The 16,841-nt window shown below is 45.1% G+C and overlaps 1 protein-coding gene across 1 annotated transcript in view; it reads left to right on the forward strand.

The window, feature by feature from the left end:
- Nucleotides 1-16,841, forward strand: part of LOC126101356 (tachykinin-like peptides receptor 99D) — a 474,069-nt gene that overhangs the window by 380,832 nt on the left and 76,396 nt on the right. Inside the window, exon 4 of the mRNA XM_049912024.1 lies at nucleotides 9,419-9,519. Within this exon, the coding sequence (XP_049767981.1) occupies nucleotides 9,419-9,519 (101 nt within the window). The remainder of the gene's footprint in view (nucleotides 1-9,418; nucleotides 9,520-16,841) is intronic.

The raw sequence follows: 16,841 nt of genomic DNA on the forward strand, positions 1-16,841 counted from the left end.
AACTTCTCTTTCATTCCTACTGCCTAGCCTATATTCTCCCGTAATCCCCTTTTCTATTCCTTCCCCTACAACCGTGTTCCGGTCCCCCTTGATTATTAGATTCTCGTCTCCCTTTACATACTGAATTACCCGTTCAGTACTCTCATATACTTTTTGTAGCTCTTCGTCTTTCCTTGTGACGTAGGCATGTATATCTGAACTAGTATTTATCAATTGAAGACATAAAGTCTGAAAATGAGTCCGTGATCATATTTTTGGCACTTTAATTTACAGGTCCGTCTTGATCACACAAACGTTTACACTTCACTATTACCGGTTTCGGTTACTGCCATCTTCAGATCAGTGCTACGGTCGCAGGCTCGAATCCTGCCTTAGGCATGGATGTGTGTGATGTCGTTAGGTTAGTTAGGTTTAAGTAGTTCTACGTCTAGGGGACTGATAACCTCAGATGTTAAGTCCCATAGTGCTTAGAGTCATTTGAACCATTTCTTCAGATCATAAAATATTCTGATGTAGTATCAATGTCAAACTAAACATGTAGGTACATAGTATGTGCTTATTATGTACCTAAATGTTTAGTTTGACGTTGATGCTACATTAGAATATTTTATGTGCTGACGATGGCAGTAGCCGAAACCGGTAATAGTGAAGTGTAAAAATTTGTATTATCAGTACGGACGTGTAAAATAAAGTGAACTAGTATTGTTATCGTTGTTGTTGTAGCCGTCGATTCTAATAGAACAATCCCATTCTAAAATGTTGGTTACTCAAACTTTTTCTCACGGTTACCTCCTCTTTGGCAGACCCCTCCCGGTGATCCCAGTGGATGACTAGTATATATCCTTTTGCCAGTGGAAAGATCATCATGACCTTTTTTCCATTTGCATGCTACACGTCCTATGGTTAAACCTTACCTATTTTTAATGAAGTAGCTTGTATTGCCTTGTGTGTCATGCCGTTGATCACTGCTGATTGTTCCGGCTTAGGGACAGTTTCCCAACCCTAGCGCAAGAGGTCGCCCCGAAACTCTGCCTTCTTCTCCGCCTTCTTTGAAAAGTTCGTTGGCAGAACGAAGGCTACTCTTGGTACCGGATGTTTTCGGCCGAAATTGTTGATGATTTTAAGCAGTGCCTGGAATCGAACTAGGGACAAAGGACGTTCTTCGACTGTAGTCAAAACCGCTTCCACTTTCTTCCCCCTTTCGATCTACTTCTTTGTCGTTTCGTCAGTCGTTCTGTGTGGACGACGCACAACAACTTTTATATTCCACCGATGAGAACTAGACTCATTTTTTTCACAAAGGGTGGCCAATACTCTCACCGAAAACGCCGAGCTACCGTGCCGGCCCAATAGACCACGGGCACGATTCAGGACAGAAATGATCTGTCATCTTAGAGTCTGAACGTGCTTGTGAGGGGGCAGTTATTAGCAAGCTGTGGATAACAACAACCAATTACTGAAGATTAAATTTAAAATCGTGCCACTCTTTCGACCTTCTCTACTACTGAATTACAGTGACGAGCTTCATTCTAATGTCATGTTACTAAGGGCTGCCGTTCGCCGGGTGCAAGTCTTTCGATTTGACGCTACTTCTGCGACTTGCACGGGGATGAAATGATGATGATTAGGACAACACAACACCCAGTCCCTGAGAGGAGAAAATCTCCGACCCAGCCGGGAATCGAACCCGGGTCTTTAGGATTGACATTCTGTCACGCTGACCACTCAGCTACCAGGGGCGGACATCATTCTAATGACACTTGTACTTCCTTTTCACAGGAACTCCTAATAGTTCATAAGCATTGAGTGACAGTAGCAGATAAACACGGCCTAGTAATATAAATAGAACAAAAAAAATGGCTCTGAGCACTCTGCGACTTAACTTCTGAGGTCATCAGTCGCCTAGAACTTAGAACTAATTAAACCTAACTAACCTAAGGACATCACACACATCCATGCCCGAGGCAGGATTCGAACCTGCGACCGTAGCGGTCGCTCGGCTCCAGAATGCAGGGCCTAGAACCGCACGGCCACTACGGCCGGCTATATAGAACACAGTAAGTCTTTAAATAGTTAACTTCCATGTTTTCATTGCGGTATTTAGTATCACAAACTTCAATAAAAACAAATTTAAGGAAATGTTTCCAACAATATCACTAGTGAAGATTAGTGTTCACGACAGCAGTTGGTGAATACTACAGAAGGAATTTCTGTGCACTGTGTCATTCGATATCTCTTAAGGTTCTACTTCATACAGAAATCTGTTGATCATAGTGTCTAAAAGAGCAGCAGCAGGAATGAACTTAAAGGAATTAGGAATTGAGTACTTTGCCAAACAGATCTCTCTGAATGTTGGACGCAGCTGACGATCCGCGGCTCATCCGAGCGAAGTTTATTTTTCCGAGTTGGCCATTCATCCGGCTCCGCGGCCGTATTTTTCGCCACTCGGTCTGCAGGTTTCTCCGTCCCCCGGCGTTACACGCTTCGTTAGGCTCTCCGGCCTCTTGGCGCCCTTCCACTGCTTTAAGGACTCCTTAATTAAATGCCCGACGACTCTGGCACGGAGCAAAGGATTTCCCGAAGTCGCAGCGCAAGTTAAGAAAGCAGATTTCCTGCCCCGATTGAAAATTAAGCTTCAAAGCCTCTGGAAGCGGACTTCGGAAACAGAAGACGAGGAGCCCTTCTCGCAGTAGGCGTGCAGAGTGCGTGAGATAGAAAGGAAGAAGGCGAGGAGCGTAATGGGCATACCCTTTCCCACGGAGATGATACAGCAGCAATTTACTGCTACTTAATGATGTGGGCATTTCAGCGGGAGATTCTAATTGTGGCGTAGTGAATGGTGCGCAGTTAACACCAAACAATGTATTGGTGTTGCAGTGTTTTGATGAATCAAGACACAAAGGAATTAAAGATATTAGCTGCCAGTGGGCATTGATTTATAGGAATGGAGCAATTTCAAAATATGTGCTGAACAGAGATTCTAACCCGTTTCTCCTGCTCACTAGGCACATATGCTGACCGCTGCATCAGCCACGCACACTGGTTACCACACCTACGTGGATTACGTGATCACTCTGCTATTCACAATAAAGTGCCTGACACATCTACTAAAGCAACAATAATGATAAGCATTGTCCCTCTTCGCATTCGTTACCCTTGTACATCCTTCTTTCCAATCAGATCTTTACCATTTCGCCTCAGTGGATGCAATCTTCCTAAACTTCCTTTCCCCAAAAATCGCTTTATAAGTCAACATCTATATTGTACACCTATAAATTATTTTATACCAGCTGCCATCATCATTATTATTATTACTGTCGTTATTATCGTTATTGTCCGCCCCTGGTAGCTGACTGGTTAGCGCCACAGAATGTCATACCTAACGGCCCGGCTTCGATTCCCGGCTGGGTCGGGGATTTTCTGCATTCAGGGACTGTGTGTTGTGTTGTCTTTATCATGATCATTTCATCGCCATCAACACGCAAGTCGCCGACGTTGCGTCAACTCGAAAGACTTGCACCAGGCGAACAGTCTACCCGACGGGAGGCCCTAGTTCAAAATTGTTCAAATGGCTCTGAGCACTATGGGACTTAACATCTATGGTCATCAGTCCCCTAGAACTTAGAACTACTTAAATCTAACTAACCTAAGGACAGCACACAACACCCAGCCATCACGAGGCAGAGAAAATCCCTGACCCCTCCGGGAATCGAACCCGGGAACCCGGGCGTGGGAAGCGAGAACGCTACCGCACGACCACGAGATGCGGGCGGGAGGCCCTAGTCACACGGCATTTCCATTTCCATTATCGTTATTAAATTATTACTAAGATCACTATTAGTGGAAGCAGCAGTAATACACACTAAAATCATTTCAGTACTATTTATCATATTAAGACAGTTATTTCTTAGGTCACTATGACGTAAAAAAGATACCGATGTAAGAAAGGACCTGATGGCTCTAATCAGATCAGGTTCAATAAATAAATACGAGCTGTGTGAGAAAATTAATGAGATAGTCAACACTGCGAACGATTTGGGAACGCTGTGTTATTTTACTTATGTAAATCGGTGTGTTCATCCGTTCTGCGTGCTCAGTCCGAGATTCACCTCCGTACAGCCATCATGTGATTTTTGAGAGCGTCATAAGTGGTGTTTTTTGTGTGTGTGTGTGTGTGTGTGTGTGTGTGTGTTTTACGAAAATGGACCAGCGGAATTTAGGGCAACGTTATGTCATCAAATTTTGTGTTAAACTTTGGGCATTCGCGAATGTGACCTTTGAAAAGTCAACACAGGCCTATGGGGAGCATTCCTTATCAAGAGCACAAATTTTTCACTGGCACAAATGATTTTTTCGAAGGTCGAGACCATGTCACTGATTGCGCGATCCCTCCCGCCAGAGGTTCAAGTCCTCCCTCGGGCATGGGTGTATGTGTTCTTCTTAGCCTAAGTTAGTGTAAGTTAGTTTACGTAGTGTGTAAGTCTAGGGACCTATGGCCTCAGCAGTCTGATCCCTTAGGAATTCACACACATTTGAACATTTGAAGGCCGAGAACACGTTAAAGATGAACTTCACTCAGAGACAGATCTTCAGCTTTAAAAACTGACGAAAACGCCAAACGTGTGCGTGATCTGGTGAGATTGTTCCACAAGAACTAACCTTCAACCAAGTGTTTTACAAAGATGCCCTCGAAAGGCTCAGGAAAAGGGTGAATCGAGTGAGTGTGAGACCGGACATTGCAGACAAGTGGTGCTGCATCATGACAACGCCCCATGTCACACGGCCACCTAAGTCACAGATTTTTTGCCTCGAAAGGCGTTACTGTTGTTCCACAGCCCCCCTGTTCACCTGAGTTGAGTTCTTGTGATTTTTTCTTTTCCCGAAATTGAAAAATGTCCTAAAATGACGTCATTTTGGGACATTGGAAAAAATTCAAAGGAATGTGAGCGGCATGTTAAAGGCCATACCTGTAGAAACCTCTCAGCGCTACTATCAACATTGCAAACAATTCTGTAGCTGTCGAAGCGAAGTACTTTGAAGGAGACAATATTGTTCCCAGAATGAGATTTTCACTCTGGAGCGGGGTGTGCGCTGATATGAAACTTCCTGGCAGATTAAAACTGTGTGCCCGACCGAGACTCGAACTCGGTACCTTTGCCTTTCGCGGGCAAGTGCTCTACCATCTGAGCTATCGAAGCACGACTCACGCCCGGTCCTCACAGCTTTACTTCTGCCAGTATCTCGTCTCCTACCTTCCAAACGTTACAAAAGCTCTCCTGCGAAACTTGCAGAACTAGCACTCCTGAAAGAAAGGATACTGCGGCGACATTGCTTAGCCACAGCCTGGGGGATGTTTCCAGAATGAGATTTTCACTCTGCAGCGGAGTGTGCGCTGATATGAAACTTCCTGGCAGATTAAAACTGTGTGCCCGACCGAGACTCGAACTCGGGACCAAGTTCGCTGGTTAGCTGGTTAGCAGCCACAAAGCATCAGTTCTTCGGCCGTCGTTGAATCATAAATGCAATGGTAATAACAGCAAGTTTTAGACAGCCAGTGTAGACTGCGTCCCTGTGCTGAGATGACCTAGGGCGTTGGTGATTGCCCAGCGAAGTACGCAGCAACGTGAGGTGGCAACAAGGATGCCAGGCTGGAAAGGCGGTCACAGCAGACGAGCGGTGTCAGCACCTCAGTGAGTGCCACCTACGTCTGGCCTTCTTATCCCAGGCACACAGCGGCCCGCCGCCAGGTGTAAAGCAATGTCCAGCCAGCCGCTTCCAGTGGGTCTGGTGCAGGAGCCACTCAAACACAGACTACGAACCAAGGACCATTCTGAGGCACCCAGAAATCGGTTTGTGTCAGCCAACAGAAGGCCCCATGTGTAAGGTGCCATTCAGGCGCCGACATCACCAGGTCATAGACCAGTGTCTCGCAGAGGCATCAGCTAGGTGGAGACGAGAGTGGATCATCCACGCTGGACCGACGACTGGAGTGAAGGATGTCACAGTGTAGGCAGCAGTCACAAGAGGTACTGAATGGTCACAGTGGCTATAATTTATACTCTCTCACCCCTGTGTCGCCATGAAAAGGCGCCGTTTCTGGCCATGTACGTGGCTCAGACAGCAAGCGTCAGTGCTTATGGTGTGGTAAATACACTCCTGGAAATTGAAATAAGAACACCGTGAATTCATTGTCCCAGGAAGGGGAAACTTTATTGACACATTCCTGGGGTCAGATACATCACATGATCACAATGACAGAACCACAGGCACATAGACACAGGCAACAGAGCATGCACAATGTCGGCACTAGTACAGTGTATATCCACCTTTCGCAGCAATGCAGGCTGCTATTCTCCCATGGAGACGATCGTAGAGATGCTGGATGTAGTCCTGTGGAACGGCTTGCCATGCCATTTCCACCTGGCGCCTCAGTTGGACCAGCGTTCGTGCTGGACGTGCAGACCGCGTGAGACGACGCTTCATCCAGTCCCAAACATGCTCAATGGGGGACAGATCCGGATATCTTGCTGGCCAGGGTAGTTGACTTACACCTTCTAGAGCACGTTGGGTGGCACGGGATACATGCGGACGTGCATTGTCCTGTTGGAACAGCAAGTTCCATTGCCGGTCTAGGAATGGTAGAACGATGGGTTCGATGACGGTTTGGATGTACCGTGCAGTATTCAGTGTCCCCTCGACGATCACCAGTGGTGCACGGCCAGTGTAGGAGATCGCTCCCCACACCATGATGCCGGGTGTTGGCCCTGTGTGCCTCGGTCGTATGCAGTCCTGATTGTGGCGCTCACCTGCACGGCGCCAAACACGCATACGACCATCATTGGCACCAAGGCAGAAGCGACTCTCATCGCTGAAGACGACACGTCTCCATTCGTCCCTCCATTCACGCCTGTCGCGACACCACTGGAGGCGGGCTGCACGATGTTGGGGCGTGAGCGGAAGACGGCCTAACGGTGTGCGGGACCGTAGCCCAGCTTCATGGAGACGGTTGCGAATGGTCCTCGCCGATACCCCAGGAGCAACAGTGTCCCTAATTTGCTGGGAAGTGGCGGTGCGGTCCCCTACGGCACTGCGTAGGATCCTACGGTCTTGGCGTGCATCCGTGCGTCGCTGCGGTCCGGTCCCAGGTCGACGGGCACGTGCACCTTCCGCCGACCACTGGCGACAACATCGATGTACTGTGGAGACCTCACGCCCCACGTGTTGAGCAATTCGGCGGTACGTCCACCCGGCCTCCCGCATGCCCACTATACGCCCTCGCTCAAAGTCCGTCAACTGCACATACGGTTCACGTCCACGCTGTCGCGGCATGCTACCAGTGTTAAAGGCTGCGATGGAGCTCCGTATGCCACGGCAAACTGGCTGACACTGACGGCGGCGGTGCACAAATGCTGCGCAGCTAGCGCCATTCGACGGCCAACACCGCGGTTCCTGGTGTGTCCGCTGTGCCGTGCGTGTGATCATTGCTTGTACAGCCCTCTCGCAGTGTCCGGAGCAAGTATGGTGGGTCTGACACACCGGTGTCAATGTGTTCTTTTTTCCATTTCCAGGAGTGTATGTTCACTACAGTGTCGGAGTACAGGCTTTCGCCGTGCAGACTGTGCTCTTTCCAACTTTGGCCGCGGAATTTGGAAGGCAGACTGCCAGCTCGCCGGGCTGCAGGCTGTGGAGCCGGCTTGAGAAGGTGCTGGCGTAAAAGCTGTAAAAGTATGCACACTCTTTAGCTCTTTCATAAAATGAAAAGTGTGCGTGTTAGGTGAAATGGTTATGAAATACGTATACGTCATAGCAAATGACAGTTTGTTTGGTATATTTGACTCTTTGTTTGGAATGTTACTATGCGCATCTTTACACCGCCGATCGCATGATTAATACATGTTTTTTGGCTGCCGAGGGTTGTAGTATTATTGAGTAGAGCTCAGGTGAGTGAAAGTGCCGAAAGCAGTTGGAGAGACGGAGAGAGGGTTGTATCGTGACAGAGTGAAGAGCTTCGATAGAGCACGTACCACACAGAGAAATGAAATGCCCCCTGATGTGTAACTGAGAATAGACAATGATTTAAGATAATTTTACACAGAGACGGCTCATTCGGAAAAAAGATAATTGCTGCAAGCATTAGCCGAGTAACTATTGTAGTGAAAAGATTTCAATGAGTCTAACAATACCTGCTTGTTGATATACAGGGTGAATTATCAGTCGTGTTCAGATTCCCATTAGCTTTCTCCGTCCGATGTAAGTTAAAGTGTGTCATTAAGAAAGGCAATGAAAGATAATGGAAGTAGTTACATCTGCGAAAGTTAATCAACACTGCCATTTAAATCGTAAAGTATCACTTTTTACTGATATAACAAAACTTAAGATTTGATGACTGACTGAATAATAATTTAAAATGAAATCTTTTCGTTTAAGTGACACTCGGTTAGTTTAATGATGGGAAAAGGATCCAGCAATTGGTATGATTATTTGGGATAATTATTCAGACTGACAAAATTTAAAGTTAACAAAATTTCTCGCGGTGTTTCCACAGTTCTGCCCAAACCCTGTATGGGTGCTGATATTTTGCTGGTGCAAGTCCCAAATTTTATGTAACCATTATATTGGAAGTTGTGTGTTTACAGTGTACTTAATCTACTTAAGTGCAATATTGATCATGACTGTTGAGATATTTACATTATTTTCGTAATTATCTCTACTTGCGTCGAATTTTTCTCGTGATTGATTAACCAGCCTTCAATCGATAGACGCAAAGTTGTGGTATATTTTTAAATTACAGATGTATGACTTGAGAGGTACATTTACATATCAAATACTGATGACAACAATTCTGAAAGTAAAAATTTCAAATAATGTTGTTAGTTGATAAATGAACTCAACTGCTGATCAATTTTCGAAAGAAAGATGATTTTCAAGTCTGCCACTTCTTCATGTAGGTCCTTATGGCTGTACTTCAGGATGTAATCTAGTTACTTTCGAGCCGGCCGCGGTGGTCTAGCGGTTCTGGCGCTGCAGTCCGGAACCGCGGGTCTGCTACGGTCGCAGGTTCGAATCCTGCCTCGGGCATGGGTGTGTGTGATGTCCTTAGGTTAGTTAGGTTTAAGTAGTTCTAAGTTCTAGGGGACTTATGACCTAAGATGTTGAGTCCCATAGTGCTCAGAGCCATTTGAACCATTTTTTTTTAGTTACTTTCGATGCGAGCTGTGTGTTAAGACTTACGTAGTCCACAGTTTCAGCCATGATACAGTTTTACAATACGAACGTAATGTGCCCTGACTAACGTATTAATAATCATTTGGTCTACTGACAACCCCGAAATGAAATGTTAATCACTTGGCTTTAAACATACAGAGTAGAGTTCTTAATGTAATATGACTGTAGACGTGTGGTGCTCTCCGCTGTGCAGGTGATCAAGATGCTGGTGATCGTGGTGACGCTGTTTGCCGTCTGCTGGCTGCCACTGCAGACTTACAACGTCCTCCAAGACGTCTTCCCCTACATCAACGAGTGAGTACATGCCGACACATGGCCCTACAGTGGCCGTCTACAACTCACTTGTTTCAATGTCCTTCGACGTTCCCAAGCCAGATAATATGTTTTTGTAAAACTGATCACACTAGCTCTAGTAGAAGAAGAAGAGACATGAGTAAAATTTGCGCACTCAGTGGAAGTAGTAGAAAAATCAGTCCAATCGCTGGGGGCATTGTCCACTTTTGGCTAAACCGTGATCAAAGATAAATGTAAGCGATACGGCTATCAGCAGTAGTACGTCGTAGTCAGCCGTACCACTTACGCATCGCTGGTTCTCCCCAACACTCGGAACTGGTCGAGCCTTTTCAGTTGGTTGATTAACAATGCTACTTTTCGCACCCCTTTAGACAGGGCGAGGGCAGTCGTTGTTCAGGTTTCCTGTGGAACGGTCGTATAGAGGGCCAATTTAAGACCTAAGCGAAAAAAGTCACCGTTTGGTGTGCCAAGTTGAGAGGGGCGGTAGGAAAGCAGTTATTCGCCTTAGCATTGATTGATAGAGTTGTTGAACATTCTCCAGAGGGATATCGTGCCAAATTCGGTCCAATTGGAGTGTTAGCTCGTCAAAATATCGAACTGGTTGGAAGGCCTTTCCCATAAAACCCCAAATGTTGGGCAGAGATCCAGCTGGCCTAGGTCGAAGAGAAGCAGCAGAAACTCTCGCCGTGTCTGGGCGGCCTTCTCTTGCTGGAATGCAAGGCTAGAATGTCTTGCCATGAAGGTCAACAGAACGGATCGTAGAATATCGTCATGTACCGCTGTGCTGTAACAGTGCCGCGGGTGACAAACAGAGATATCGGACTATGAAATGAAATGGCATCCCAAAATACCACTCCTGGTTGTTGGGCAGTATGGTGGGCTACAGTCATCGCCATCTGAGGCGTCTCTAAATATCTCTTCGACCTGGAAACTCATTCACTGCAGTATAATTACCTTCAGTTATGACTACTGCTTCGAATTGAGTCACAGGGACCAGAGAAGACTGCGGTAGGATACCGGCCTGATGGTCGCCTTTCATACAGCCCGAAGCGAGGAGTGATGGCCTGGGGTGCCTGTTTTCTTAGTAAGACCCCTTTGGTTGTCATCCGCTTCATCTTTGCAGCACAGCGGTACGTCGTCGATTTTCTTCGCCCAGTCTTGGGGCCCTTATGGCAACCCATCCTGGCATTACATTTCAGAAAAATAATGTCCACTCGCACAGGGTGAGAGTTTCTACTGCTTGTCTTCGTGCTTGCCAAGCCCTACCTTGGCTAGCAAGGTCTGATCCCCCTTAAATGAGAACGTCTGGAGCACTAGGGGAAGGGCCCTCCAACTAGCTCGGAATTTTGTCGATCCAACGTGCCAATTGGCACGATATGACTCAGAAGGAAGTCCAACAACTCTATCAATCAATGTCATGCCGAATAACTGGTTGCATGAGGGTCACAGGTGGACTAACGCGTTATTGGCGTGCTCAATTTATGAAGCTTTTTCTCATGTTTTTTCTGACTTCCGGCACCGAAGTTCTGGCTGTACAGCAGAACTATCACACTCGCTTGTTTAGAGAAGCGACAGCAATATACAAACATGAGAAAGAAGAAAGCCTCAGAGCAAACAGATCCTGAATTTCCGTTCTGCAGCGAGGGACCGTTGCAAGTAGCAAGAAGTGAACCGCGCCGAATATGACCGCGGAAAGCCCTTGGACGTTGGTGCACCAGATACATATAGTCTGCGGCCACGAACTCGACTCCAGCCCACCACCAGCAACGGAGGGTGAAGCTTTGACAATACCAACCACTCGTGCTGGCAAAACGTCAGAAAAACGTTAAACGCCGGGCGAAGAACCGCAGACAGAAACCAACAGGGAGTTGGTCAACAAATGGCCATGAAAACCTTAACAATTTTGTACTTTTTCTCTTGAATAAATCATCCAAATTCTCTGCAATCAGTCTGCCTCTACATATACATTACGTCTACCGATTCTCATCTCATTTGGATGATTTCTTCATGGTGTAGCGGTTTTATCTTTTTTTTCTTTCTTCCTTCCTTTCTTTCTTTGAGTGTGTGAACAGTTTTTGCATGTTGATGAACTATCTGTTTGAAAGTTTCTAGTCGAATGATAGGGTAACAGTGAGGGCTTAATCGGTACATTCGTGAAGCGTGCGCGTAATTGCAATCGAAACCAGTGGTCAAATCAGTATCATCAGTTTTATTAAATAACCTGTTGGAGGGGCTATATTAATACTTAAATACACTCCTGGAAATTGAAATAAGAACACCGTGAATTCATTGTCCCAGGAAGGGGAAACTTTATTGACACATTCCTGGGGTCAGATACATCAGATGATCACACTGACCGAACCACAGGCACATAGACACAGGCAACAGAGCATGCACAATGTCGGCACTAGTACAGTGTATATCCACCTTTCGCAGCAATGCAGGCTGCTATTCTCCCATGGAGACGATCGTAGAGATGCTGGATGTAGTCCTGTGGAACGGCTTGCCATGCCATTTCCACCTGGCGCCTCAGTTGGACCAGCGTTCGTGCTGGACGTGCAGACCGCGTGAGACGACGCTTCATCCAGTCCCAAACATGCTCAATGGGGGACAGATCCGGAGATCTTGCTGGCCAGGGTAGTTGACTTACACCTTCTAGAGCACGTTGGGTGGCACGGGATACATGCGGACGTGCATTGTCCTGTTGGAACAGCAAGTTCCATTGCCGGTCTAGGAATGGTAGAACGATGGGTTCGATGACGGTTTGGATGTACCGTGCACTATTCAGTGTCCCCTCGACGATCGCCAGTGGTGTACGGCCAGTGTAGGAGATCGCTCCCCACACCATGATGCCGGGTGTTGGCCCTGTGTGCCTCGGTCGTATGCAGTCCTGATTGTGGCGCTCACCTGCACGGCGCCAAACACGCATACGACCATCATTGGCACCAAGGCAGAAGCGACTCTCATCGCTGAAGACGACACGTCTCCATTCGTCCCTCCATTCACGCCTGTCGCGACACCACTGGAGGCGGGCTGCACGATGTTGGGGCGTGAGCGGAAGACGGCCTAACGGTGTGCGGGACCGTAGCCCAGCTTCATGGAGACGGTTGCGAATGGTCCTCGCCGATACCCCAGGAGCAACAGTGTCCCTAATTTGCTGGGAAGTGGCGGTGCGGTCCCCTACGGCACTGCGTAGGATCCTACGGTCTTGGCGTGCATCCGTGCGTCGCTGCGGTCCGGTCCCAGGTCGACGGGCACGTGCACCTTCCGCCGACCACTGGCGACAACATCGATGTACTGTGGAGACCTCACGCCCCACGTGTTGAGCAATTCGGCGGTACGTCCACCCGGCCTCCCGCATGCCCACTATACGCCCTCGCTCAAAGTCCGTCAACTGCACATACGGTTCACGTCCACGCTGTCGCGGCATGCTACCAGTGTTAAAGACTGCGATGGAGCTCCGTATGCCACGGCAAACTGGCTGACACTGACGGCGGCGGTGCACAAATGCTGCGCAGCTAGCGCCATTCGACGGCCAACACCGCGGTTCCTGGTGTGTCCGCTGTGCCGTGCGTGTGATCATTGCTTGTACAGCCCTCTCGCAGTGTCCGGAGCAAGTATGGTGGGTCTGACACACCGGTGTCAATGTGTTCTTTTTTCCATTTCCAGGAGTGTAATTATCAAGGTTATCGTGTACGTTTATAGCGTGATACGTTAATTAGGAAATTCGGTACAGCAATGACATCCTTCAGTGTGAAAGGGGAACTAAATTTAACTGCTAGTATGAGCATTGTTGGGTCTAATCATTCTGACGAAGTGTGTTACTTACGAACTCAGTAAACGAAGTAAATTGTATGAACTGCTGTTCTTTCAAAGCAACGCTTTCATTTAAAATTAAATAGAGAAAAGAGTCATGTATTAGTTTTAGGCAACGCAGCTAGGTCTATTAACCATCACTTTCCCATGTGACATTTGGCATGTAATTCTAAAATCTTGATAATTTGTTTTACTTACATTAAAGGACAGAGGTTACAATTCTTTCCGGTGTATGAACTTGTGCAAATGGTAGTAACATACAACAAGCACGACCAGCTGCACTGTATCAGGTCGATGCCCGATTTTTGGCTACAGACCTTGAAACGTCCCCTTAGAAAAATATATGAATTACTCTGCTGATAATCCTCTTACATTATTTGCTTTTCAAACAGATGAGCAAAACTGAACGTACTCAAACATTCACTAAAGTGACACACAATACTTTTAGCGCAACGCAGTCTGACTTCCACTAATCGCTACAAAGAATGGCCCTGAATAACGTTAACCTATACCTTTCACAAATCACTTACCTCACAAAAATCTTCGTTACGCGAACTACTGCAATACAGCGAGCGGCACTACTGCCAGCTAAATAAAAGATTCAAACTACTGAAGGCACTAACTACTGAAAGGCATAGTTAGCAAATGAAAGATTTTGATAGAGAACAAACAATGTATTTACCTTAATAATGTTGAAAAGTCATAATATACATAGCAGTTCATGACATCCAGTCTTACAAATTTCAAAACTCCGCCATCTCTCTCCCCACATCCACCACTGCTGGCGGCTCACCTCCAACTGTGCAACGCTACGCGTTGTTAACAGCCAACTGCCCAACACTACAATAGCCAACAACAATGCAAACCAGCCACAGACTGCACACAGCACAGCCAGTGATTTTCATACAGAGCGCTAAGTGGCGTTACCAATAAGAAAACCTAAACAGCCTACTTACATAGCCCCCATGCTCCCCACAAAAAATTTTATAAATTGTTTTGGGCGCTGGCCAATACAGATTTGAAATTTTTTTTCATAATTACAGTAAGAAAGATATCAAATGCACACACTTATTGATACAATGTTGGTCAAAAGCTAAAATTTTCTCACAGTCCATAAAGACAGTCCTGATCATTCATAACAGTAAAATTGCAGTGTTTTTCTCAAAGTCTGAGCAGTAAAAGAAAATGCACACAGAAGTAGTGGATTTTCATGCAGTCTTGAAGAAGTAGTGTTGTCCTTCCAACGGAAAGACAGTGCTGACTCTTGACATGCAGACAGGTAATGGGCCACAACACAGCAAACCCACAGCAGAGTCAGTCGAAGTTTTGAAGAATATTGGTAGGTAGGTTATCACAGAACAGACCCACTGTAGTCCTGGTAGAGATTATCTTATTGGTGGGCCACCAGAGGTGCAGACCCTCTGCAGTCCTTGTTGAAATAATGGTATTGGTGAGTCATCAAAGGTATAGACCCACTGCAGTCCTTGTAGAAATAATGGTATTGGTGGGTCATCAAAGATGCAGACCCACTGTAGTCCTTGTAGAGATGGTCAGCAGCCATCTGTTTGACTGTGCAGGTCCACAATCACCATTGAAGAGTCTTGCGGAGAATATAGTAAGTCCATGAACCACCACTTGTGCACTCACAAAAAAATTTTTTGAAATGTCCTTAGAACCAGCAATGCTGTTATCCAGTCCCTTGCTGAATTATTAACACACGTGCAAACACTAACAGTCCCTACTTCTCACATATTGTCCATATACTATGACCAACAGAAACACGTGCAGTGAAATGTAACTTACAAGTTATTAATATGATGAACTGGTGACAATTACAATTTTATAACATGAGAATACAATTACAAAGATACAGAAAACTTTATTAAAAACATAATAATTCAGATAACATTTGTAGTAATACAGGCTTTACAAAAGAATCGAAATAAATACATCAGTGTTACAGGAATTATAAGTACCTACATAAAAGATCAGAATAACTTTTGAAACATCAACTTCACACATGAGCATTAAAACAAAACAGAATAAATAATGTCTAAACATCTTTACAAAGAAAATAACATAGTATTTGAAAAATTCTCCAACATAAATCTTATTAGCTAAACACGTAAAGACAGGAAAAAGACAAATACACAAGGGTACATAAACACATAGCGGAATAATACAAAATGAAAGACAGGGTCCGTTTTCAGTGTAACATTTGGTACTGCAGTCCAACCCAAAACTTGATTCCATAGATCTTTCCTCTTATTTCAACATTTGTTTCCACCAAAAAAATCCTATCCAAGCATGCTTTCTGTATTTATATGTTCACATATTTCTTACCTCATTATTTTTTTCCATTATATTACCTCATCATTTATTTCCAAGAAAATCCTACCTAAACTTGTTGTCCCTAAAGCCTATTTTTTTTTCATGTCCTCTTTTAAATACTTTTTTGGCCAAACCAGTTTCTTATAGCTTCTCAATGCATTTCTTTCCATTCATCACAACTCGTTCTCTTATATAGCCTAACCCAACTTAAGCTAACTTAAATCTACTGAGCTCAGATGCTAAACTAAGGGACGATGTAATGCAGCAGCGCAAAACAATTAACACAAACAGCAATGATAAAAAATGCAAATTGGCAAAGCAAGCAGCATAAATTAGCAAAGCAATTGCGATATTACAACTAATATAAGGCAATGTGCAGCAAACAATAAAAATAAATCAATAGTAAAACTGGCTTAACAGAGTAATACAAAGTCAAATTCAGTAACATTATGCCTGGCAAAGAGCAGCAGCAAAAGCAATAACTTATATCTAAACATGACAAAGCTCAAGCAGAAAAAATATTACAGTGAAGATGGCCATGTCTAATACCTATGTCACATCTTAGTGTCTATGTAACTAAAGTGGTACACCACAACAACTTATTGTAAAAAAAAGTATTACCATGTACTTGAAAAGAAAATTATGTGTGCAGTTACTGTTACTAGACCCTTCTTATTGTTCTTTCCTTTCCAAGTGCTCCTTTTTTGAAGAATGTGGATCACAAAATTATTATTTAATAGATCTGTTGATAGAAAGTATTCACATTAGCAAATGCATTTTATTTTATTTTATAAAACCAATGCTGCAACACAGCTGGAAACTAGATATCAAATGAAATAAGCAACTATGAAAAGCAAAGCATAAAAATATCATTCAATAGTCATTTGACATTTCACAAGTTATTAGAAATTGTCTCAACTCTCGTAGAAAGACGCTTGTCATAATCAGGTGTGCAGATGTAAGTATCTTTCCAAGTAATGAGCGTGTCGTATTTGCGATGCTTTCTCTAAAGGAATGTCAATGGCGAGGATAATGGCCTCTTTTTTTCTTCACCTAATGGCTTTCTTTTGTCAGACGACTACCTCTCAGCTGGGCGCCCAAAACGCAATAGGTCAAGGTCACTTACCTTTCTTACTGAAATATTTACGACAGCAGTTTCTGCTACAGTGGCAGTC

Source organism: Schistocerca cancellata, chromosome 9, assembly GCF_023864275.1.
Source record: "Schistocerca cancellata isolate TAMUIC-IGC-003103 chromosome 9, iqSchCanc2.1, whole genome shotgun sequence".
In the NCBI taxonomy this organism is placed as follows: Eukaryota; Metazoa; Arthropoda; class Insecta; order Orthoptera; family Acrididae; genus Schistocerca; species Schistocerca cancellata.